The sequence below is a fragment of the Salvia miltiorrhiza genome, chromosome 2 (genome assembly GCF_028751815.1).
Source record: "Salvia miltiorrhiza cultivar Shanhuang (shh) chromosome 2, IMPLAD_Smil_shh, whole genome shotgun sequence".
In the NCBI taxonomy this organism is placed as follows: domain Eukaryota; kingdom Viridiplantae; phylum Streptophyta; class Magnoliopsida; order Lamiales; family Lamiaceae; genus Salvia; species Salvia miltiorrhiza.
The window spans coordinates 70,562,968-70,587,622 of NC_080388.1; the positions used below are offsets into that span (position 1 = coordinate 70,562,968).

The 24,655-nt window shown below is 36.5% G+C and overlaps 2 protein-coding genes across 6 annotated transcripts; one reads left to right on the plus strand and one right to left on the minus strand.

The window, feature by feature from the left end:
- Positions 1-7,696: 7,696 nt before the first annotated feature.
- LOC131008841 (hydrophobic protein LTI6B) lies at positions 7,697-8,990 on the plus strand. Its single transcript, XM_057935917.1, has 3 exons — positions 7,697-7,891; positions 8,010-8,107; positions 8,693-8,990. Exons 1-2 carry the CDS (start codon positions 7,811-7,813, stop codon positions 8,094-8,096), a joined length of 168 nt encoding a protein of 55 aa, XP_057791900.1. The 5' UTR covers positions 7,697-7,810; the 3' UTR covers positions 8,097-8,107; positions 8,693-8,990.
- Positions 8,991-12,781: 3,791 nt separating this feature from the next.
- On the minus strand, positions 12,782-24,185 carry LOC131008842 (uncharacterized). 5 transcript variants are annotated; one of them, XM_057935921.1, is made up of 10 exons: positions 24,020-24,181; positions 20,168-20,237; positions 19,829-20,041; positions 17,135-19,683; positions 16,916-17,049; positions 14,926-16,845; positions 14,743-14,791; positions 14,410-14,654; positions 14,192-14,290; positions 12,782-13,580 (listed from the first exon to the last, which is right to left on the minus strand). In XM_057935921.1, exons 3-10 carry the CDS (start codon positions 20,016-20,018, stop codon positions 13,352-13,354), a joined length of 5,415 nt encoding a protein of 1,804 aa, XP_057791904.1. In that variant the 5' UTR covers positions 20,019-20,041; positions 20,168-20,237; positions 24,020-24,181; the 3' UTR covers positions 12,782-13,351. The 5 variants fall into 5 exon arrangements, with proteins under 5 accessions (XP_057791904.1, XP_057791905.1, XP_057791901.1 ...); XM_057935922.1 differs by having other exon boundaries at positions 17,135-19,674; positions 20,136-20,237; XM_057935918.1 differs by having other exon boundaries at positions 20,136-20,237.
- Positions 24,186-24,655: the final 470 nt, after the last annotated feature.

Sequence of the window (24,655 nt, forward strand, 5' to 3'; positions counted from 1 at the left end):
CTCGAGAACAGAGTGATGAGGAGTCTGAGCTCGAGGCTCTTGATCAAGAGAATGTAGATGTTTTACACCAACAGCGGCTCGCGGATGATTTGGCTTCCACTAGGCCAAAGCGAGCATACAAGAGAGTTCAAAAACTGGGGTCAGATCAGCCTTTGAAGCATTATGGGCAGGCAAACTTGGTCAGGTGCGCACTACCAGAGGATGATGCGGTGCCAGCATCATACCAGGAAACTATTAGGGACAAGAATAGCTCAAGCTGATTGGCTGCGAATGAAGAAGAGATGGAGTCTTTTCGGAAGAATCAAGTTCTGGAGGGGGTTCTACCTTTGCCCAAAGGAAAGAAGGCTATTGGTTGTAAGTAGATCTACAAGAAGAAAGAGGATAATTCTGAGCTCGGTGGGATCAGGTACAAGGCGAGGTTAGTAGCAAAGGGATATGCACAGAAGGAGGGAGTGGACTACAATGAGATTTTCTCTCCAGTAGTGAAGCACATTTCTATTCGGGTGTTGTTGAGTGTTGTGGCTCACAGTGATCTTGAGCTGGAACAACTCGATGTCAAAACCGCTTTCCTGCACGGAGACTTGGAGGAGGAGATTTATATGCGTCAACCTGAGGGCTACAAGGTTGAGGGTAAAGAGGATCATGTTTATCGCTTGAGGAAATCCATGTATGGATTGAAGCAATCTCCTCGACAGTGGTACAAGCGGTTTGATTCTTTCATGCTGAAGCATGGTTATTCCAGAAGTGATTATGACTGTTGTGTCTATATTCGGAGACTTCCTAGAGGTGAGTATATCTATCTTTTGTTGTATGTGGATGACATGCTTATTGCCTCGAAGAGCAAGGTGGAGATAGATAGACTGAAATCTCAACTTGGTAAAGAGTTTGAGATGAAGGATTTGGGCACTGCTAAGAAAATACTGGGTATGGAGATTAGAAGAGAGAGGACAAACTGTGTTTTGTTCCTGAGCCAGAAAAGCTACATTGAGCGGGTTGTGCAGAGATTTGGGATGCAAGATGCAAAATCGGTGACAACTCCGTTGGCTCCTCATTTCAGGCTCTCTAGAAAGCTATCTCCCACTTCACCTGAAGAGAAAAAATTGATGGAGAAAGTGCCTTACACTAGTGCAGTTGGCAGTTTGATGTATGCTATGGTGTGTACACGTCCGGACATTTCACAAGCAGTTAGTGTTGTGAGCAAGTTTATGGCTAATCCTGGAAAGACACACTGGGAAGCTGTGAAGTGGATCCTTAGGTACTTGAAGGGTACCAACGACACAGGATTGTGTTTTAGTGGAAATACATGTCAGGTTAATGGGTTTGTGGACTCGGATTATGCGGGTGATCTAGACAGACGACGATCTACTACGGGATATGTGTTCTGTGTACACGGTGCCCCCGTTAGTTGGAGATCGATGTTGCAGGCTACAGTGGCTCTTTCCACTACCGAGGCTGAGTACATGGCTTTGGCAGAGGGGGTTAAGGAAGCTTTGTGGCTGTGGAGTTTTCTGGGTGATTTTGGGATTAAGCAGGATCGCGTGGACCTGTGGTGTGATAGCCAGAGTGCTATACACTTGGCAAAGAATCAGGTTCATCATGCTCGTACCAAGCATATTGATATCAGGTATCATTTTGTGCGGGATGTCATAGAGGAAGGTGATATTTCTCTTATGAAAGTGCACACAGATGAAAACCCAGCAGACATGTTAACCAAGGTGGTGACTGGTGGCAAGTTTCAACACTGTTTGGACTTGCTACATATCAACCCGTGTTGATAATCAAACGGGACAGCCTTTCGGGGCGGTGTTAGGGTGAGGTGGAGCTTATCCTTTTTTGTGTTCGAACTACAGGAGCTTGATCCATGGATTGGGTATGTAGGCAACCATGGAAAAGTGGTGCAGCTTGTACGGGTGTCCATGTTCGTGGGCGGTGCTCGTATTCGTCCTACATTTGAGGTTTATCAAATGAAGTACGAGGTGGAGAATTGTTGGTGGCAGACAAGGGGACAACCCTTTTCTCTTTTGCTTTTATTTTTTGCTTTTTCCTTTTGCTTTTTGTAGTGAAAGTCGTAAGGGGAGAGAGGGAGCGTAAGTGAATACTCACTTCTTGCTTCAGACATCAAGGTGAGAGCAGAGAGAGCTGTGAGAGAAAAACAGAGAGCTTGGGGTGTGATATACACGAGAGATCGTGAGGTATTTGAAGAGGGTTTTTCCAGCGTGGGTTTGAGAGTGTACGAGAGTGAGAGGTTGATCTCATCTTGGGTGTAATTCTCGATTCATTGTGTGACGAGTTCGCGGGTTGTGCGAATCTTCGGAGTTCTTCAATATTACGATTGGTGTTGCTCCCGTGGACGTAGGCATTTGCCGAACCACGTAAATCTCTTGTCTCATTTATCGTCTTGCATATTATCTTGATTACTTGTGGAGATTTTCTTATTTGCTAAGATTGGGGACGTTTCTCGGTTGTATGTGCGTTATAAATTGTTTCCGCTGCATTGGTATTATTGTATGGATTTGCATATGATACCAACAATATGTCTTATGATGGATCCATTATATGGTCACATCACAGTCGCGATCTAAATTCGATTATATATATTATTTCGGTAACGTTAACGAAGCGATTACAATTAGCTAAAATATCAATCGGTAACGTATTTATTGACATATTTATCCACGATAGACTAAGTCCGTTAATAATATTCGACTGAAATGCTCAGTTGACATCCGGCCAAAATTTTGTAATGATAGTAATTGACTTTATTCTTACAGTCTTATTTATATCGTAAAATTATTTTACTTTTACAATCTTCCTTCTTCAAATTTCTTCCTTTCTTTTCATTTTGGTAAACATCTTTTTAACCTATTTGGAAACAATTTCACAAGCCTTATAATCTTTACATTTTGTGGGACTCATTCTCCACTCATCAAATACGTCACTAATTTATTAAAACTCGTGTCACCCTCCCTTGTAAAGATGTTTGAGGGTCGAAGCGAATATTATGTATCGCCCACGTACCTTGACTTTCATAGTAACTCACTTATTCAACTTCTACTAAATTTTATTCGTACAATGTTTTTTTTTTTTTTACAATGTTAATTCACTTATGTAGCATCTACAAAAATTTATTCATATAATGCTAATTTATATGTACGTCCAACTTTATTCTAAAAATGTTTTTTATTTGTCTTGCCATTCTAGGCGTCTCTTAATTTTGTGATTAAATGTTTTATTAAATAAACATGAATTATAAACAAGAAATGAAACAACTATGTAAATGCGTAAGTGCACCAATGTAGTGCTTGGACTCGATTTCCAAAAAAATTATTGAGCTTATAAAGTTGAATTTGGGCTACAAATGGTGGGCCAAAACATAGGCATTGGAGACACTGTAACAAGTCGAAACTTTAATATTTGGGCCTATAAATCAAATGGCCACGTAAATAAAAATAGGAAAATTATCTCAAATGTCCCAAACTATGCACGTGTATATCCTAAAATATTTTATAGTACTATTAATAATAAATAATATCCACATGATACGCAAACTCTCAATTTTGTATTCTAATCTAACATTTAGCGTGTATTCTAAAATGTTTTATACTGTTGATAATATCCACATAATACACAAACTTCAATCTTGTATTATAATCTAACAATTGTTAACATTGGGTAAGGAAATTTAGTTCATGTTGACATGGTAAAATCAGTCGATTTGACATCCAAAACGACATTCAATTTTTTTTTCTTTTTTAAATCGAGGATGAATTTTATATAAAGAGCTTGGATATTGAAATACTAGTTACGATTCTATTTGTACCATTTTTTAATTTAAAAATGGAGTATATTCACAAACTATAAATATTAAATCCATATTTCAATATTCGAGATTTTTTTTGAAATTCAATTTTAATTTATTTTGATAAAATACACGTCAACATTATTTGGATGTCAAGTCACGAATTAATGATTCTTTCACTTATATTTGATGGATCTTATATAAAGTTAAAATTTTTGGATATCATTTTGTATATTTTTTATATTATAGGATATTTAAGAAACACGTGAATTGCTTATGATCTTTTCAATTAATTTTAAATAAATATATGACCCAAGAAAAAATTGAACTTGCAAGACATGTAAATTCATTTTGCAAAATGAATGTTACATCTCATCACTAACGGTACATAGTAATACAAAAATATACAATCATACAACATTATCCAACTAATTTCGAATTAATACATTATTATGGATAACACGCAATAGAAGTGTTTTTGTCCAAATAAATATTATAAATAGAATTATCATCATTGTCATTATAAAAGTAGATTGTTGGAACGAAGTCCCTTTCACTGAATCACATCACTTATTAAATAAAGTTTACTTCCACAAATCAACAATTTATTGGCTAAGCGTCGGTTTAAGTAAATTTTTTCCTTAAAAAGCTGTCTTTTTTTTTCCCTAAAAAAGATGCCGTGCTTTTCACTTTCGAATAGAGAGAATATGAGCCGTTGGATGACACCACGTGGCGAATAATAACAATTTTCCAGCCTGTTAACGTGAGAGAATAAAACAACTAGAATTATCCCCTCTGTCGCCACGCTAGCATTTACTCAATTTTAGATTCACTTTACATTTCATAAATAATTTATAATTGTATATTATGCAGATTGATTCTGAACTTGGATATGTGCATAAGGACTGTTTGAGTAGTCAAAATTAAATTTGTTAAATCGTGTGAATCATTATCTTTTTAACGTGAGCTTCTTCACGTGATTAATTGGGCGAGTTATGTTCAATACCATTGGGATTCATTTGGTACGAGTGATTAGAGTGTATAATATTCCTAGGATATCTTAATTTCTTGTTTAATAAAAAGTAATATGAAACACACGATCATTTATAAATTCGGATGGTATACATAATACAAATCTTAATTATAACCATTATTAATTTTATATAATTTTAATACATCATTCTACTAAACAACATAGTATTATATTTTACATACTCCCTCCGTCTACTAATTCATGACCTAGGAGAGGAAATACGGATTTTAAGAAAAAATGTATTGTTTATTAGTTGAGTGTTGAAAAAGTGTATTTTTTATTGGGATATATAAATAGTTACTAAAAATGGGTAGGACATGAATTGGTCGACGGACCAAAAAGAAAAGTAAGACATGAATTGATGGACGAATGGAGTATATTTTACTAGTAATATATTTTGCCAAACATGATATTAATATGACATATAATAAAAGATATTCCAATTAAATGTATGTTGCGTATCACACTTTATCTTATATCGCGTACCAAATGAGCCCTTAAGTTATAGAGTTAGAGAGCTGGATATTAGAAAGCAAAAATCATGCAACATGTTTGATATATCTATTAGTAAACACATGTCCAGCCCTTACCCAACTACCCAACATTAGGTAAATGTCTACCCAAATTGCTCTAATCCTATTCATATTTAGGTAACGATGGGTCCTATACTCCTATGCACTTATCTATATTATGTGATTGGATTATAGATAACATTTAATTATTGATCTTACTTACAAATTAAATTTGTACGTTTACCTTAAATATTAAATCAAATGTAGTACATATCTAATTATTTTTGGTATAATTATTGATAGAAATGACTAATTAAATGAAATATATTAAGTATGATGGTCTTGTCTTTAACTCGAACAAGCAGAGATCTTCGCCGGATCGGAGCCTCAACGATTATGCCTCACGACCGAATGATAGGCTTCTTGTTCTCTTTATGATAATAACACACGCAATATATTTGAATTTTCGAATGTTAACTGTATAAAAAGCAATAAATGAACTTGAATATTTGATCAGCTTGTATTCATTTTGACAAAGTTTATGCTATAGTATTAAATCAGTGTGTTATAATAGAAATTCTCGTGCTATTTATATAAGGGGTATTTTGGCAATTTTAGCTCTGAATACGGAGGGACATTCTCAGATCTGTCCTTCTTGAGGCCAAAGAGTAGTTTCATCTTTTCGAGTCTTCGGGTGCCATGTTGACCGACAATGAATATTCCGCTACCGCCATGTGTCAAGTCAAGGGTTGTTATGGGACCGCCTAAAAGAACAGTTGTGAGACCACTCCTAGATGGGTCACGTATTGTCAGCTAAAAAATGCATTTTGCGCTTTATAATCAGATTCTCTCAAGTCAAGGGTTGTTATTTTCTTGTTCGATTCTTGTTGCTTCTTGCTTCATCTTCAGCTTTGGCTTTGTGGGCTTGGCTGGCATATCTGCATGTATCTTTACATTGTCCACTTCAGCTCTATTTAATTTCTTCTTTTTTCTTAATTTATTTGATGTTGATTTCAACTCCATCTTCAGCTCCAATGGCACTCAACTTTGGGACCGGGTTTAATTATTGGGCTTCATTACGAGTATTTGAGCCTATTTTTTGATAAATATATATAGTGGACCTTAATATTATCCTCATCCGCTTGTAATTAAGATTATTTTGCGATAAATATCTTAATTCTATAATTACAAATAAGTTATTTTAATAATTTATTAATTAAACACAATCTAACATAATCTCAAATAAGTAACACTAACTTGAAAATAACAATGACAGTGAAATAATAGCAATGTCTCATTATAATTTTCACTAATCGTAATATTTATGATATTATATTTTGTATTGAGGAATGAAAAGGTTGAAATTCATATCATAATCTTTCATTTTTACTAAAGAAAGGAATGTGAATGAGCTATTTAGTGATTTTATTTTTGTATTGAGTGATAAAGAAATTGAAATTCATATCATAACCTATTATTTTTACGAAAGAAAGAAATACTTATGAATGAGCTACAAGCCTATTTACGTTACAGAAGACACGTGGACAACCACGTGCGGTGCATGCGTGCATCGTTTCAAGGAGGCACAAAATGGATTATCAATTATTACAATTTTTTTTTTAAAATGATCTAATTATGAAGTAAGTATTTTTGAAGTCAAATGTCTTAAATTTGAATCTCATCAACGTCTTCTAAGTCAAGTTTATTACATCTAACTTTTCAAATACACCTTTCTTATATAATTTGAAGACATTACACAAGAAAGGGCTTACCCAATAAACGCTTCAAATAGTGATTGCCGATTATCTACGCCATTAAAAAAATTACTCCATCCATCCCATTAAAAGTGATATATGTATTTCATTTTGGGTCGTTCCATTATAAATCGCTTGTTTTTATAAATAGAAAAGTTTAATTTTTAAAAAAGTATCTTATTACTTTTAATTAATTTATATTTTCTCTTTAATTCTCGTATCGAAACGTTTTGAGTCCGATATTGTGGAACGAAGGAGTATATTAGAAGAGTTGGCATATTGAAAAGAAGTGCAAAAACAGTATAAATAGCTCTGGCAAAGCTGGGGGAATGAGCTGTAGTGAGCATTCAAGAATCCAATTCCGGATTCTTTTTTCTTTTTCCTTTTATTTCCTTAACCAATAAGAATCGATACAAGCAACTTAATTATTTCGTGGTGATTTTGCACGATCAATATTTTTCAAAAAAAATATTAAATACAAAAGTACGTAATAATTCACGTAGCATCGTCTCATGTGACTCGTGTTGATGTTACTTAAAAGAGAGGAAAAAAAAATGAAATTATCTCACTGGCCACGTGGCGCTGCTTCTATCGACGAGTAGTATATATTAATGCGTAACCCCATTCTTAAATTTCATTCCCAACTTTGGAAGTCTTGTTATATAATCTCCACATCAAATAGAAGGAAATTATTTTGTTTCATTTGTGAAAAATGGCAGCAGCAACTTGTATTGATATTATTGTGGCAATTATTTTGCCCCCTCTTGGAGTCTTCCTCAAGTTCGGCTGCAAGGTGAACTATTTATTAAACTTATTTATGTATTTATAGTAATTCAAAAACTTATTATAAGATTTATTTTTCATTTGATTTGATTAATTTATAATGAAATGGTTTGATTTTGGATGTGCAGCATGAGTTCTGGCTATGTTTGCTGCTGACCCTTCTCGGTTATATTCCTGGGATCATATATGCTGTCTACGCCATCACCAAGAACTAGTTTTTACCACGGTAATTTTGTATTTCTTGGTAAAATATTTAGATATAGGTATTTTGTGTATGGAAATCAATTTCATACTCCTTATTTTATAGTTATTATGATCTCAATGACATATTACTAGTTATACACTTTTAGCACATTTTTAATCCCATTTTTCTATTTCGAATTGGGAATTTAAATAGTGGTTTTGGGCTTATTCTTCTTTGAAGGTTTATGTATGAAAATCTCATTAGATATTTTTTTGAAACTGAAAAGTGGTTAACGAATTATTGAAGGAGGCGTGAATAAAATAAGATCAAAGATTGATAATGTTGATTAAATGGATAGAGTAGTTAAACTCGGTACAACAATGTGCCTAAATTTCTTATGTAGAATTAATGGATAATAATGGCCTTTGAAATTTTAAATGTTTTGAACCTCTACAAAAACTAGGTAAGAAAATATTGGCCAGTAACATGTGGTGCAAATGCAACAGCTATAGTAGAGCTTTAATTATAGTACAAATCTTGAATTTTAGACATTAAAACTTAATTATACAGTTTCAAAATAATTTTTTTTGTATTTTAAGTAACTTTATTGTGTGATCTTTTTGACAGGTGTGAGATGCAAAAGATAGAGCCTCTTGTTGGTTGATGTGTGTTGACTGTGCGATTTTTCTAGAGATGTCTTCAGTCTTTACTCATAAATGCTTACAAAATATTGTGATTGTGTTTGGATTTTTTTTCAATGTAAAGTCTCTTGAATTCTTAGGGGATTTCATTTTACATCGTCGAAATATTGTAATGTTGTCGTGTAGTGGTTTATTTTATTGTTTTGGTGTTGTATCATTTCATGCAGCTGTAGAAAAAAGTGACTATTTGTTAAATTAATTTATGTTTGCAATTTTTATGATTATCTTGATTTGATTATCTTTTAATTATTGTGGCCTTTGTTTGCAATCTGGTCCATGTTGTTACTGTGATTATGAATACGTGGTCCAACTATTAGGAAGGTAGGTGCAAAATTTAAATTATTTAGAAATATAGTCTTGATGACTCATGATTAGGGTTGTAAATGAATCGAATATTTTTGCTCGATTCGAGATTCGATTCGAAATTGCCTGATTCGTATTCGAAATTATTCGATTCGTATTCGATAACAAATATTCGATTCGATTCGATTATTATTCAAATACTTATATGAAATTTTGATATTCGATTCGATATTCGTAGATATTCGATTCGATATATATTATAATATATATATATATTCGATAATTTCACTTTAAAAGGTAGGAATTAAAAATAATGATATTTGTTGATGATTCAATGCATATCATCTTTAAAAGGTTGATCATATTACCGAGTAGCAATTTTTTAATAATATATCATAAATATATATATTATAATATATATTCTAAAAAGTAACCTAAACCCTAATTCCCTAAACTAAATCAGCGCCTCCTCATCCTCAATTCCTCATTCCTCAAGTCAACGCTGCCTTCTTTCCACAGCAGTGCCGCACAGCTCCAACCTCCAAGCCTCTTCTTCCCCACGCAATTCGCATTTCCTCTTCCCTTTTCGACCAACACCGCATCGCCTGCATCTGCTGCTGTCCTGAATCTGCACCGCGTCGCTCGTCGGCGCGGCCTCTTCTCTTCTCGACCAACGCCGCGTCGCCTGCATCTGCTGCTGTCCTGAATCTGCACCGCGTCGCTCGTCGGCGCGGCCTCTTCTCTTCTCGACCAACGCCTCGTCGCCTGCATCTGCTGCTGTTCTGAATCTGCACCGCGTCGCTCGTCGGCGCGGCCTCTTCTCTTCTCGACCAACGCCGCGTCGCCTGCATCTGCTGCTGTCCTCAAACTGCACCGCGTCGCTGTGTCGCCTATATTATTTAATATTTTTTTTCTTCAGAATTTCGAATCGAATATTTTCGAATCGAATAATATAGAATACAAGTCGAATACTCGAATCGAATATTCGAATCGAGTATTCGGAAAAGAAAATTAAGGTACTTTTAAAAGACGAATCGAATACTCGAATCGAATCGAATAATTTGAAAATATCAACGAATCGAATACCGAATCGAATTTAATATTCGAAATCGAATCGAATCACGAATCGAATATTAGTATCATTTCACGAATACGAATCGAATACGTTGATATTCGCTTCGATTCGATTACAACCCTACTCATGATGTTGGTCTAGGTGATTGAACTTCATCATCCATATCAATATAAATGGAACTTTTTTTTTTTCAGGCGGTTTCGAATTTGGATCTTATTAGTCATAGTTTCCATCTTGAGTTTAAGATTTATATTAGCCTCCACTCCCATTGATAATTGATCGTTACTATTCGGTACGGTTACTAAGAAAAAAAAAAGTGATTAAAAGATAAAAATAATAAAAATGTGTGAAGTTCACAATTTTTTGTTAGAGAAGATGGTTTTTTTTTTTTGAAGAAGATGTCATTATCAGTGAGACAGATAAAAAAGAAAGTAAGCTATTATCAATAAGACATTAAAGTAATAAATAAGTTAAATTATAAAAATTGACGTGGATCAAATTTTAAAAATGGTCAAACAAGTCCTTTTTTCCTTTTGTTTCATTAGAGCATTTGCAACGGTTACACGATAGCAGCCTACACGTATAAGGCTGATATCGTGTAACCGATGCAGCAAACACTTACACGAGGGCTACACGTTCTATCGTGTAGCCCTCACAACCGTTGAAAATAGGCACGTGTTTTACACGCGCCTTTAAAAAAAAAATTGAATATTTGAATTTTGAATTTTTTTTTAGGATTTCAAAATTAATGCAATTTAAATTTGAAGTAAATTGTGTAATTTAAATTTATGAAATTAAACTTAAATGAAACATGGAAAAATCAAAACTAAAATTATCATGTAAGCTATCATGATACCCTGATGCAGTCTCTTTACACCATGTGATCCCCCCTCATAAAGTACGCTATCATGTAACACCAATGCTGATGCTCTTAAGTCCTTGTAGATTTTTTTTCATCTTAATAGGTTATTGCACTTTTTTTTTAAATTTGTTGGACACTTATTTAATGTACTAATAAGTCCGCTAAATTCATCTTTAATGAATTAACAGAAAAGTTAAATTTTACATCCAAGCGCACGAATAAGCAACCGACAAATAGCTCTCAAATCCACATAAACCTGGTTGAACATGATTGATCATAGATGTTAACCGGCTTAAAATTGTTTACTCACTGCAAGTTTAATATGATTGCATCCGATGGAGATTAATGTGATTTTTTCTATCTGTAAGTTTTCAATCCAAATTGTAAGACCACCAAAAAATCGAAAACAATATTCCTAGGTGCATTTACTTTGGTAGTAAATTTTTCATTGGAACATTATGGATAAGAAAAGTCTCTCCTTTTTTATCATATATTTACTAGAGATGAAAAGATTAGAAAATATTGAAAAATATTCACATTCCTACCATAAGATAATATTATCCAACATTTGAGATAAAATGAGTGAAAGAGAAAATATTCATGTATAAAAATACTCAATTTCTACAGATAAAATAAACTAATAATCAAGAGCCAACTTTTAAGAATAAAAGTACAAAATCCGAATCATAGATAACTTCGCATAACCAGAAAGCATAATTAGAGAAAAGGTCCTTAAAAGTAGCAAAGATTTTCTACATAAATTACGAAACAAAGCAACTAGAAAGCATAAAATCCAAACACACAGCTTGGACAACCTCCTTGATCTATCCTCTACAACTATGAAATCTAAGTCTCCAACTTATAAAAACAGCAACTTCGGATATAAATAAAATGTCCAAATCACCACCTTTATTAAAACACAAGTTTTTAGCCACGCTTCTGTTATCCAAATTAATACCACAAAACGTTGTAAATTTTGAAAATCTGTCCAGCTAACTTAAAATATTCAAATCAAAACCCTTATAGACTACAACAAAAACAAGAGAATGCAGGTCTATAACCAATCCATCATCAAAAAACAAGCACCGATCCAATATCTATTTAATCAATTTACATCGATTTAACAAAATCTGTAGCTGTGTATTATCAACTAATTCAAAAGACAAAAGACCTCAGATGCAATTCAATTCAACCCATATATATGCAGATGCTTACATAATTCTTGCAGGAAAGAATATAAAATAAATTCATCTGAATAATTTCAGATGGTAAAAGCTATGTAACAAACAAGTACAGATAATAGAAGATAATTCGATGACAATACCTTGGGCCTCCAGAACGCACCAAGAGGTAACGGCTCTAAACTTAACATTTTCATGAAAACCAAATTAGAGCACACACTACTACAAATTACATAAAAGGAAAACATTATCACAAGGATATAAAGCAAAAGAAAGAACATTAGCTGGCGGTCAATGAATCTAGCATAGTATGGTGCAAATACACAAGGACTTTGCTACAGTAGTTACAAAGGAAAAAGAAAATACTAGATCGCATCTTTCAACTTCCCTACAATTGTATAGCCCATAATTAAAGAAAAACAATTTTCTCGGAAAGGAGATAATTAAAGCAACTAAAGAAAGCAGATAAAGTCCAGTAATTAACAGAATCAGCCACCATGAGCCTTCTTTAAAACTAAGGAACCTGAAATTCGAGGAAACTGAAGCCAATTTCTTTAAAGTTTCATTTGGAGCTATAGCTCGAATCAAGCAGACTGAAGGATGCCATGATCATTTATATATTACCAGAGATGGAAAACATCTGAGGTAGCTGCTCCTGGCAGATCAGTAGCGAAGCACTTATCCCTAATATAAGATACCTAAGACCAAACAAACTAATTGAACTTACTTTACAAAGATTGAGACTCCAAGTCAACGAACCATCAGCCCTAGGTTGGCCAATACCCATGAAAATGGGATTTCATAAATTAAGAGCCCAGAGAAGAAAAGAAATACTGAATATACATATAAAATATTTTTCTACCTAAATGTCCATTTGCAATATCGTGTTGCATTTAATATTATCCCCGTTTCGGCAAAAATGATGGGGAACCCCAAATTCTTTTCATTTCATAGAGATGTACATGAAGTGAGCCTTGCATTTCTCAATAATGGCATAAACTGCCTAATCCAAAAGATTAAATAGCCTCCAGCACATTTGAGGAGACCTCATGTCCATCCTGCTGCAATTTGATCATGCCATTCAACTGGCCTTGGTGAAAGTGCCAGTCAATAAAGTACTGGACACAGTTCACATCAGCACACGAAAAATAAATCAATCAATTATTATAGTGAGAGACATTGTACCCTGTCAGGAAGACTTCTAGGCAAGGGCACAGCAGTTACATATCTTTGTGCACAAGGTTTTTGAGTAGCTGCTGTTGCATCAGTGGATGTCTCTGCATTATCAGCTTGCCCCCGACCATGAAACTTAGCAAATCGATTGATGACGGAAAACTTCTCTAAATCTTGACATTCCAATCTCAAGTCCAATATTGATGCACTCTTGTCCAGTCTGCCAAACACAAAAAAACATATTTACATCAAAGAGAAAGGCCAACATGATTACTACATCGGACAAAAACACAGCAAATGAAACACCACCACACATTACCAGCCAAACAACATTGCTCCTTCTCCCACAACAAGAAAGGAAATGACGTAGGAGTGACAATAAACCAAATGGACAGACCAATGAATGCAACCAATCACAGAGTACGATGCATTTCAAACCAGTGAAAGAATATTAAGAAACGTATTGACATTTGCAACTGTATTTGACACATGAAGTAGAAATTTGGAAGCTTACGATCATCTGACAAGATGAGTATATGGATTATCAGGCTATCATCAAGGTTACATTAGGTCTTAGAACTGTCCTTGTTACAACTGTTGAAAACAATGGTGATTCTAAATTTCTTCTGAAGAATGATATTATATAATATGTAGGTTTAGAGCAATCTGGTACATGTCGAGAAGAAGATTCAATTAATATTTTTCACCAAAAGAAAGTTCATCATTTCATCTAATTTATGCAACACTAACCAGATAAAATCACAGAAATCTGACATGATATACAAGGACATAATGTAAACAAAAAGAATCTAGACAAAAGACATGATTTACCTCAAGAAATCATTTTCTAGCTTCCTGGCTTTTCCCAAGAGATCTTCGATAACATTCGCAAAACGTGGATCGCCATTGAGTTTGCCCTTAACAGCATGACTAAAAAAAAAGAATAAATGAAATAAGTATCCAAACCATATCGAAAAACTAAACGATTAAAAATAAATTTAATGATTTGGCATGATTGAATCAATCCAGGGGAAAGAGGAAGATCTTACAGGTCCATGTCATGATGGGGTGAACCCAAATTATTAGAGGTAGATAGGGCACTGCATGCGTCTCCAAGTGCTACCCTAGATACACCATAAGCCACACTTTCATATTCAGAACTAGCATCAGCAGATAGAACTGTTGCTGGAGGAGGGCAAAATAATTGCTGCATAAGCTGTGTTGTCAAAATAAGCCTTCTCTTTGACCTAAGCGCTGGAGGTCCGTCTTCAATCAGGTCGATATCATCTTCAACCTGTCATCAAAGACGGAGATAAAGAGCGCGGTTAACATGGTCTGTATATATTATATCAATGAGGGCATTCTTAGCAACCACAAAATACCTTTTCAGTAAGACGATTTGCTGCTTTACTCCAGTTTGCTTCCACCACACTGCATGCAGCAAAATTTCATAAATTTTAATAAGATTTTGCAGATAAAGCATATACTGCCAATTCATATATTCTTGTAAAAGAGATTCAGTTATGAGAAGACCAGAGGAAAACATACTGATTCATGATGATTACCTGAGAATTGAAGGACTTTGTGAACAATGTGTTATCTCTTTAGACCACGAAAGAAGTTCAGAAGTAGCACTCTTGCGCTTCTTGGGTCTCAAAATCACCTGATGCTGACCAGCAACATTCATTTGCAATGACGGAGGAGAAGGTATGTGCTCATTTGCTTCGACTGTGGGAGCAGAACTCTTAAGAGCACCACTGACATATGCCTCAATAGGAGTGGCAGTAGTTTTATCTTCTAAATAAGGTGTATCCATAGCACTAGAAGACATTCCAGAAGTAAATGGAAGTTCTTCTGGTCTCGAGGACATGACATTGCGTATATTTTGAGAAGGCAACAATGGCCCATTTTTAAAGGATCCGTACTGGTTGAACCAAGATGGTGCCATCTGGGGGCTAACCATATGATGCTCAACTCTAACAGCAGAAGCATCAGCAGGAGGTTTGCTCCGAGAATCATGCAGAGCAGTAACCATTGTAACGTCCTCTGGGGCAGCATTTCCATGAGGCGAAGTGTTTCTCTGCAGCGTATCAGATGGTGTAGAGAAGCTCACCACCCTAGAATCTTCAGGAGGAATTCCACTACTTGAACCCAATGAGTTCCTAAAATTATCCTGGTTTTGCTTCTCTGCTACCATATGTGATTGATGAATATCATGAACATTTTCTGGTCCTTTTATTCTCTTTGAAAACCTAATGCTTGGATCACTCTCTGCATTCTTCAGGGCCCTCATTTGGTTTAGTAACGCAAATTTTTCATTAGAAAAGGTATTAGGTTTCAGAGATCGACCAAAGTCTTCAATGTCCTTTTGTGTTGAAGCAGAATTAGCAGGAGACTCATCCAAGTGATTCTTAACAGAAGACACACTTCCCAAAGACACGTCTATTTTCGAGGCTGAGACTAACTGTCCAGAGCTTTCCTTCAACCTGTGCTCTTCCGCATCAACACCAATTGGAGTGTCAGCATGAATTGCAGTAGACTTAGAAGAAATATGCCCCCCTTTACCAACATCAAGATCACCTCGAGAACTAGATTCCAAAATATTGGGCTGGGGTAGCTCTTGAAAATGTGTCGGACCCTTTGGGTACTGAGCCGCCGAAGTATGTTGAGGTGTAGGAACATTAGACCACATATTATGCAAGACCTGGCTTGAAGACCCCTGTCGAACAATGCCTGACATCCCAAAATGCTGAGAAGCACGCATTTGATCCCTAGATGATGCAGTTCCAGCTCGACTTATCTCATGTACATCATAAGGGCCACTTTGCTGAGCAGTGCCCCCAGATGAAGGAAGACTATTTTTCTGAAGATTGCCAGATGCATCAGGTAGAATAGTCTCTGTAGAACCTCTTTCCATAGAGTGTGAAGTACTATAGTTGAATGAGGAGTCAATGTGATGATTCATAGCCGGTCTTGTGCTTGGCCTTGTTGCTTGTTTATTCTGAAGCTGACTTCGCGCATACGGAGTATCAGAAGTAAATGCTGAATGATAGTTCCCTGACCCCTTACTGACAGAGTTATCGTTCCCAGAATGTCTTGGACCTGCAGATGTATTGTTTTCATATTCCATCTGAGATTTTTCATTTGGGAACTGCCTAGATTGCAACGAAGATGTCATATGCATGCTTTTCTCTCCCATTCCTATACCAGCAAGACTGGTATGTGTTGCATTTACCATGCTTTGAGCATTCTGGGAGGATGATGAAAGGTCAGGAATTTGCAATAGTTGAGACGGAGGACCAAGTTGCAATCCAAAACCTTTAGAGAAAGAAGATTGGCTGCGCTGAAGGTGACCAGCAGACCCATCTGAGTTTTCTGCTTCCGGTGGTTGAGATGATACATTGCACTCTGAGGAACTTATGTGCATCAGAGAACCATGGTCTCTTGATTGATCCACCTTGTGAAGAAGCTCCAGCATGTTTTGGCTGGATAGAAAAAAATCAGAATGTAGTGACAACATGTAAACTCTATTAAGGAAATGAAAACTTGAAGTACCTGGGTGATGAAGCCTTGTTTGTGCTTGAATCAAAGGATTGACTAAAAAGATTAGATGTCCCAGCTGCATAACCAGTGAAGCTACCGCCAGAAGACTCTTTATCAAGGTGTTTACTGTCTTTTGGAAGTTCACCCTGTAAGTAAAATAATACTCATTAGTTTTTGTATAGTAATAATTTAAGTCTCCAGTGTCTAATACAATTACAATTCAGAAATTACCTTTTCTGCAGAATTTCTTGGAACCTGACCAAACAGTTTCAACTGGCCAAAATGGGCATTCTGCAGAGGTGTGGCCTGTCCTTGGGTAGGCTGCTTCAGGCCATGAGTAGGCCCCACATCATCATCCAGATTGCCCATGGGATGATACTGAAATTTGCGAGGAGCAGAACCTTTTTTGGTAAGCTGATTGCTTGTCTTCTGCTTCCCAGAGGATAGAGACCTTGAATCAATCGCATCTATGGCTCCACTTTCCCTGAAGCCACCTGATGCATGATTAGATAAGTTTGAGCGATGGCTGTCATTAGAATTCTCTTTCATGGCACAGTTCTCCCTATCATAATTTCTCATTTCATCATTATCAGAGCTCTTCCAGGACCCTTGATTCTGATCATTAACCTGGTCTATCATTCTCCCTAAGCTTTCACCCGCTTGGGATTTTGTTGAAGGAGAGGCATGCTTCCACTGATTGAGTACATAGTTATTCTGAGCAAATGGATTAGCTCCATCACCAGCTACCATATTGCATGAGTTGGCTACTGAAGATGCAGGATTGTGAAAACCCAAATCCCCTTTGGATTTATTTGCTTGGTGATTTCCAGTCATAGATCTTACAGAGCCAAATTCAACAGCACTAGTTAGGGGACTGGATTTCCATAAAGAACTTCCATCTACCATTTGTCCCTGCATTGGCCTCACTTGGTTGTTCTGATTTTGAGACACTTTCTCAGTATCATGAGTATTCAGTGCTCTATCTCCAGCAGGTGGTGCAGCTGCCAGAGCATTCCAACCATTTGGTTGTGGTTTTGTTCCACCCTGGCCAGGAGGCCAATCTGCGAAAAAATTCTTTCCATTTCTCTCAGCACCCACAGCATTTTCTAAGGCATTTCCACGTATATCACCCTCACCTGCTAACTGATTTTGCACTTGGCTGTGATTTAGCCACTTTGTTCCCGCCACAGACTGCCCAAACCTCTGAGAAACATCAGTCGGCAATGCCTCACTGGGCTGCCCCTGGAAAGTGTGCCCAAGTTGATTCAATCCCATATGTCTGAGAGAGTCAGAAGAACGATTGGATTCAGCGCCCATTGCTGAAGGAATTCGAACACTGTCATTAGGCAACGATGGTTGTTTGACATTTCCATTGTGAATTAAGGGGGACTGATTTGCTGAAGAACCATCATTATTGTGAAGATTCAGACCACTCCATTCCTCCTGAGGCCCTACATCGTCAGTAGAAGTTTCAGCAACTGCAGACTGCATAAGAGCACTCCAGCTACCACTCTGAAGGGAGGGAGCCCCATTTGATATCCCAGTACTATCAAATAAATTACCAGCATCTCCACTTATACTCGGGAGCTTACCAAATGCAGACCATATATTATCATCTGAACCATACAAGATCTTTTCTTCAGCAGGATCTAGGGTAACTTCATTCCGAGGAGAAGATACTTGCATTGGATATCTATCTTGCGAGGTTTCTGATAGAGTAGACAGCTCCTGCCTCCGTGCATGGTCCTGATGTGTCACATTATTCTGCAATGCATTCACTTGCTGCTGGAATCCTATATCCATTACGCCAGAATTCAGTGACTGGCTAGAAACATGTTCATTAGTTTCATTTTGAAAGTTTTGTCGAGATATGGAAGTCCCCTCCTGTCCGGTAAGCCTATCAGGCAAAAAATTGTGTTGATTACTGTGTAGAGAATTGCCAGATGTTGGCATTTGAGGCATTGATGATCTCTCTGTCACCATCGGAGAGTATTGGTTCACAGCCAAACCCCTTGAATTGGACACTGGAACTCCATAAAGGGATTGATCAGCCTGTTGATGCACCACGTCTATTAATCGGTGTGTCTGTCCTAGATTTGGTAGAAAGGTAATGCCACTAGGGGACCCTTGCACGGCAGCAGAACCACGGCCAAGCCAGTTTGTACCAGGCTCAGCCGTCCATAGATTACGTAATGCATCAGAATTTGGAGTACCATTGAAAAGAGAAGACTGGCTTCCAGATGCCTGTTTAGTAACCTGAGGAACCTGATTAATAGGATTTTGAGGCCTTGAGTCCAGCTGCTGAAGTTGCTGCTGTCTTTGAAGCTCTTCCATTTTTCTAATCATGAATTGCTGCTGCAGTTGTTGCACATCATTGAGGCCAGATTGCTGGCGCTGTAATGCCTGCAGCATGCTTGCTTGCTGATGGTTCATCTGCTGCTGACCACCAAATAGATCAAAACTAACAGGAGAGACAGATGTTCCGGATCTATCTGAAGCTTTTGGTAGTTGCTCATGGCCACTAATTCTCTGCAATTCATGACCCGGCAAGCCTCTTGAGGCTAACATATGACGTTGATCAGAATATGCATCCAATTCCCGAAAGTTTGCTTCATTCTGCCTACCTTGAGAATATTGATTGCCATACATATAGCCGTTTGAATATTGCTGCTCATTTAGGGGCTGATTTCTAGAGAAATCAGGCCTCAGATTTGATTGAGAAAAATTCAAGCCATGAGCTGCATGAACAGGATAGCTAGACTGCCCTCTATCTATTTCCGCTAAAAATATCAAAACAGCAATTAGATATAAATCAGAAGCAATGAGTTTAATGGCAATGCATGTAAATGTAAGAAAAATTCCCAAAAAGAAACAGAAAGACCTAGAGAACATATTCAACTCAACATTGAAAAAGAGAGGTATTACCTGGGTTTTGCCCAGAGTAATTTTTCGTGCTTGAATTCAGCACATCAACAGCTCTCGGGCTGCCAACCCAAAAATTGTTGTTAGGCACTGGCCAGTTTCCTTCCAAACCATGTGATTGATGCTGCCCCTGTGATGAATTGTCTTGTGCAAAGAAATTGTGAACCCTATCTCCAAGTTCGTTGCCAGGCATGGATGGTTAACCTAAAATTTCAGCTGTCGGATATAGGTAAGTTAGATTTCTTGAATGAAGAATTAACTACTTAAATTTGAAATCCTCTTTTCTCTAGAATCTATAATGCATTACAACCTCTGGAAACAAGAACAAGTATGTCAACATACAATTCCCCTGAAAACTAACATCAATCCTGTGCCACCTTCTCAGACACTGACAGCCTCCTGAATAAGAATACTGCAGAGCAATCACTATTTAGTGGAGGGAAGTAGAATTAAGTATGCACCATTGTAGAATGTTAAATGCAGCTTTTACACACTACACTTACGGAATGAAGAAAGGGTGAACAATGGAAGAGGTCATACAACATGAAAGTAAATAGATAGACAAGAGTTAACTGATAATGCTTCAACCATCCAATCACCAATACATAAAGAAAGAGTATGAAAAGTGCAAAAACCTGTGTCAGTTTTGGAAATTTTACAAGCTTCAATGATTATATGGGTATGAAATAAGTTGGCATTAAGGTCAATGAACACATAATGACACAGTTATATTAAAAAAAGTCTAGATGTAGAAACATATTTACTTAAGGTGTGTGTGCAAGGTAGTTATGGGTGTCCACATGGTTATTATAATACAAGAAGGGTCGTGAAAAATTCCACATACATATACTTATAGATCTCTATTTCTGCGGAAAAACACAGCTCTTTAGCAAGGCTTGATAGGTACATACGCTTCCTACTGAGTACTAACCTTAAAGCAGAGCTTAAACCACTTCAAAGAAAGTTGTTTAAAAATCCCTATAGGTGTGAGGCCAGCTTATAGTCCAAAGGCAAATAGCAAATGCAGCCCAGAAGTTCAGTCTATCCAATGTTTTGTTTCATTTTCGGCAATCTTTCCAATTAAACAGTTATGAAGCCATAATTCAACCCATCTGATAACTTCTATTTGTTATTCACAATATATATATATATATATATATATATATATATATATATATATATATATAGGGATGGGATCAAGTGAGAATTACATCTTTTTGTGAGAATGGGGAACCAATCACAGCCCTCTATTTGGACATGAACAACGATTGTTCAACATTAAGTCATGAACATCGCTGTTCATGCGTCACATGAACAACGGTGTTCATGACTTACTATCATGAACATCGTTGTTCATGTGCTTATGTTCATGTATTTTATGTACTTGTTCATGGTTCTCCATATGAACATCGTTGTTCATGCGTTTTTGTTCATGTATTTTATGTATTTGTTCATTGGTTCGCACATGAACATCGTTGTTCATCAGTTCACACATGATCCTCTCCCTATATATATATATATATATATATATATATACACCTATGTCCATTTTAATTTCTTACTTTCAACTAAGATCAATATTCATTTCTAACAATAATTCCATCAAAATAGAAGTCATACACAATAAAATCATCATTATACAAGGAGTCATGTGGTAGTAACAATAACTGACCAACCTTAAATGTTATTCACTTTACTTAAGAGTTTAAGGTGTGACAAATATTAATAACTGAAGCCTTACGACAGGGTATATAATTCGGAGTAGACAGACATATCAAATATAAATTAATCATAGTTATGACAAGGTTTTAGAACAACAACAAATAGCATTTTGATAATGATAATCTCAAGATATAGGATTAAAGCTGTAAAGGTCAACAACTGACAAAAGATGTGTTGCAAATAAAAAAGAATAGACATAAAGCCTCTATGACCAGACATTTACATGCTATATAATAATTTATAAATAGAGTGCAAAGCTCATGAACACCAAGAGCTTCATCCACAAGACTGGGTCCTTCACATAGTCCTAACTGAAAAGAATTTTGAAATGAAAGATTGTCCAGAGGCTCTTATTCCTATGATTTGTAATCCTCTATTTATTTTATTTGGTGAATAGTTAGACGTTCTATGCTGTCAACAGGATAAAAGCTTGGAAGAGAAAAACAAGGAGATTTCATGGCACATAAGCACATACAGCTAGCAAGAGCCCTTGAGAGTTAGAGTTGCATTGTTGTCACCAAAGAATAATCAAGCAACCATCAGAACCATACTATTACTACAGGTTAACACATGATAAAGTGGCAGTTTACTCATCCTATCAAATCAAAAAAGGGGAAAAACTTTAAGAAATCAAAACGCTACCATCTAGGAACAAGGGGCAGATTCACACCCAAAAATATTGTAATCTAATCTGCCGTCACTTCGATTGAGTAAACTGCCACACTATTTACCAAAGTTTCATAAACTAACAATGGCTGTTAGTTTATATTGTCATTCAAAATAGACAGACCACCTCATGGGATATGCATAAGTAGGTGACATACACCACTGCAGAAAGGTTACACATTACTTAAAAGGGATCGGATCCCAGCCATGGAATCTAATTCCAGTAACCCACCAAAGGATAGTGATATCTTCACCACCCTACTTTTAGGGGAAACCTTCTCCCTCGTAAACACGATTAGCTTTTGTAAGAGAATTACATTAGGACCTTCCAATTAAAACACTTTTTCCATTATTTTTTAACCACCTCACTTCCATCACCAATATCAAAAGCCCAAATAGGCAAATAGGTATAAAGGAAAGCCAAATAACTAAAGTTGCATTTCTACACTATATGACAAAAAGAAAAGCCACTGTAGTGACTACACTGATGATACAAATTATTAGCTGATGTAACCACTATACTGAATGGAACCGTTACGTCTTTTACAAGAAACCGACTAGGAAATGTTCAAATGGGTAGTGTCAGATGCAATGATCGATCTGAAAAATATTGAGTTTCCTCATCTCTACACTGTCGGCTGTCCTACATTCTTTTTATCCTCAATGTCGAGGAATCAAGAGCATGTCACACATTTAGTAGCACAGGCATGCAGTCAAGCATTAGATGGTCATCCATAGAACTTTGGTTTAGGTAGTCACTTGACTTCAAGGCCGGTAAAATAAAGAAAAAGAACCTAGAGTGGATATGATTACTTCTCAGCAAATTCAAAAAAATACAGTCAATGATGTTACTAAATGTTATGTGTTAATTGCAATATACAAGACCAACCATCCACTGGGAGTAATTACATTCTACATGCAAAACAGGAACTAAGGGCATTTCCCCTCATAGGGATTGAGACAGCTTTTCTATCTCTTTGGCGATATAAAATAGCACCTTCCTTTCCAGAAAAAGTCGGCACCAACCTATATAATTGTTTTCTTATTTTAAAGCATGGGCCACAGAAATATAATAGCAGCACTAGATATTCAAGAACGGGCCATTACTGTCATTCACAACATATTTCTAGCCTCACCAATTGACGAAATGGTTCTCATGTCAAACCTAGCATATCCTAGTGACCCTGAGAGAGAGAATAACAGTTCAAACCACTTTCAATTATAGATAGACCATCGCACATATATCATCAGCTCTAGAAGCACACTCGCATTCATCAATCACAAACTATTCGTCTCTTAGATTTTTCACAGAAAGAGAAATCACAAAGTAGCGAAAAAGCAGTGCCCTCTTTTGTATAAAGATGCCCCCCACCCCCCCCCCCCCCCGCACATACACGCACAAAGCTCCCTTATCAAACACATCATTCTTACTCCAAAACAACCGAAGTCCAAAGGTGCAATGTTTTACCCAATCCGTCCAAGAAAAGGTCGAGACAATACACCATAAACCATTGCATCTGAATAAAACATCCCGATACTAACTTAATATTCGAGTAGCAGCTCAAAACAAGCTGCCAATCGACCTTCCCACTTGAATCCCTAAACCCTACCCCCCCCCCCCCCCCCCCAATCGAACCATCCGCAGCAGGACTTCAAAATACACCTATCCCTCAACCTCAACCCCCCGCCCCCGCCCCCTTGCCCACCCCACCCCATCCCGACGCAGATTTATGCACAACACAGAACCGGATATAAATAAATGGTAATGCGATAAGATAAAAGAAATTACCAAAAGAAAGGACTCACATTAAAATTGAGATGTGTGTGACGACAGAAAAATGGAAATGGAAATCGATCTTCAAATATAGATAAGTTTTGTTCTAGGGTTTTGAATCGGCGAGCAGAAATACGGGGAGCTCTAGAGAGAGAGAGAGGAGTGTTTCGCTGTGAGAGAGAGATAAAGTATGTGAAATTTTCAACGAACTGTGAGAGAGAAGGTTAGGTTCGGAGCGAGGCGCAGACTCGGAATATCCGAAGCTGTGTTTTGTTCTCGGTTGGGATTGGCCCCACGAGGAATAAGTAGATCTCCAATGAAAACTCGCCAAATGGCGTGAGAAAATTGGTGGGACATAATCGTCCGTTCTTAACTTCTTAAATTTATTTTTAAGGATTAATTGCGAAAATGTTTATAAAGTTTAGTAGTATTTAACTTTGATTTTAGATATGTTTTCTTACCTATTGCAAACAATATAGATTTGTTTTGTAACTTTTGTTGATTTATAGGACAATAAAATTGGCGGGACATAATCGTCCGTTCTTAACTTCTTGAACTTAATTATATATTCTCTCTGTCCCACCATTTTAGTCACCTCCCACTTTTCACACATATCAAGAAAATGCATTTAATTTTTATATTTTTATCTTTTATACCCTTATTTATTA

What these genes read in the sequence shown, in the direction of transcription:
- LOC131008841 (XM_057935917.1), top strand. Translation starts at nt 7,811, where the DNA reads ATGGCAGCAGCAACTTGTATTGATATTATTGTGGCAATTATTTTGCCC. An exon ending in TCCTCAAGTTCGGCTGCAAG is followed by an intron (nt 7,892 to 8,009) that starts GTGAACTATTTA and finishes TTGGATGTGCAG; the next exon opens with CATGAGTTCTGGCTATGTTT.
- LOC131008842 (XM_057935920.1), bottom strand. Translation starts at nt 20,018, where the DNA reads ATGCCTGGCAACGAACTTGGAGATAGGGTTCACAATTTCTTTGCACAA. An exon ending in TTACTCTGGGCAAAACCCAG is followed by an intron (nt 19,684 to 19,828) that starts GTAATACCTCTC and finishes TGATATTTTTAG; the next exon opens with CGGAAATAGATAGAGGGCAG. An exon ending in CCCCATCATGACATGGACCT is followed by an intron (nt 14,291 to 14,409) that starts GTAAGATCTTCC and finishes CTTTTTTTTTAG; the next exon opens with TCATGCTGTTAAGGGCAAAC.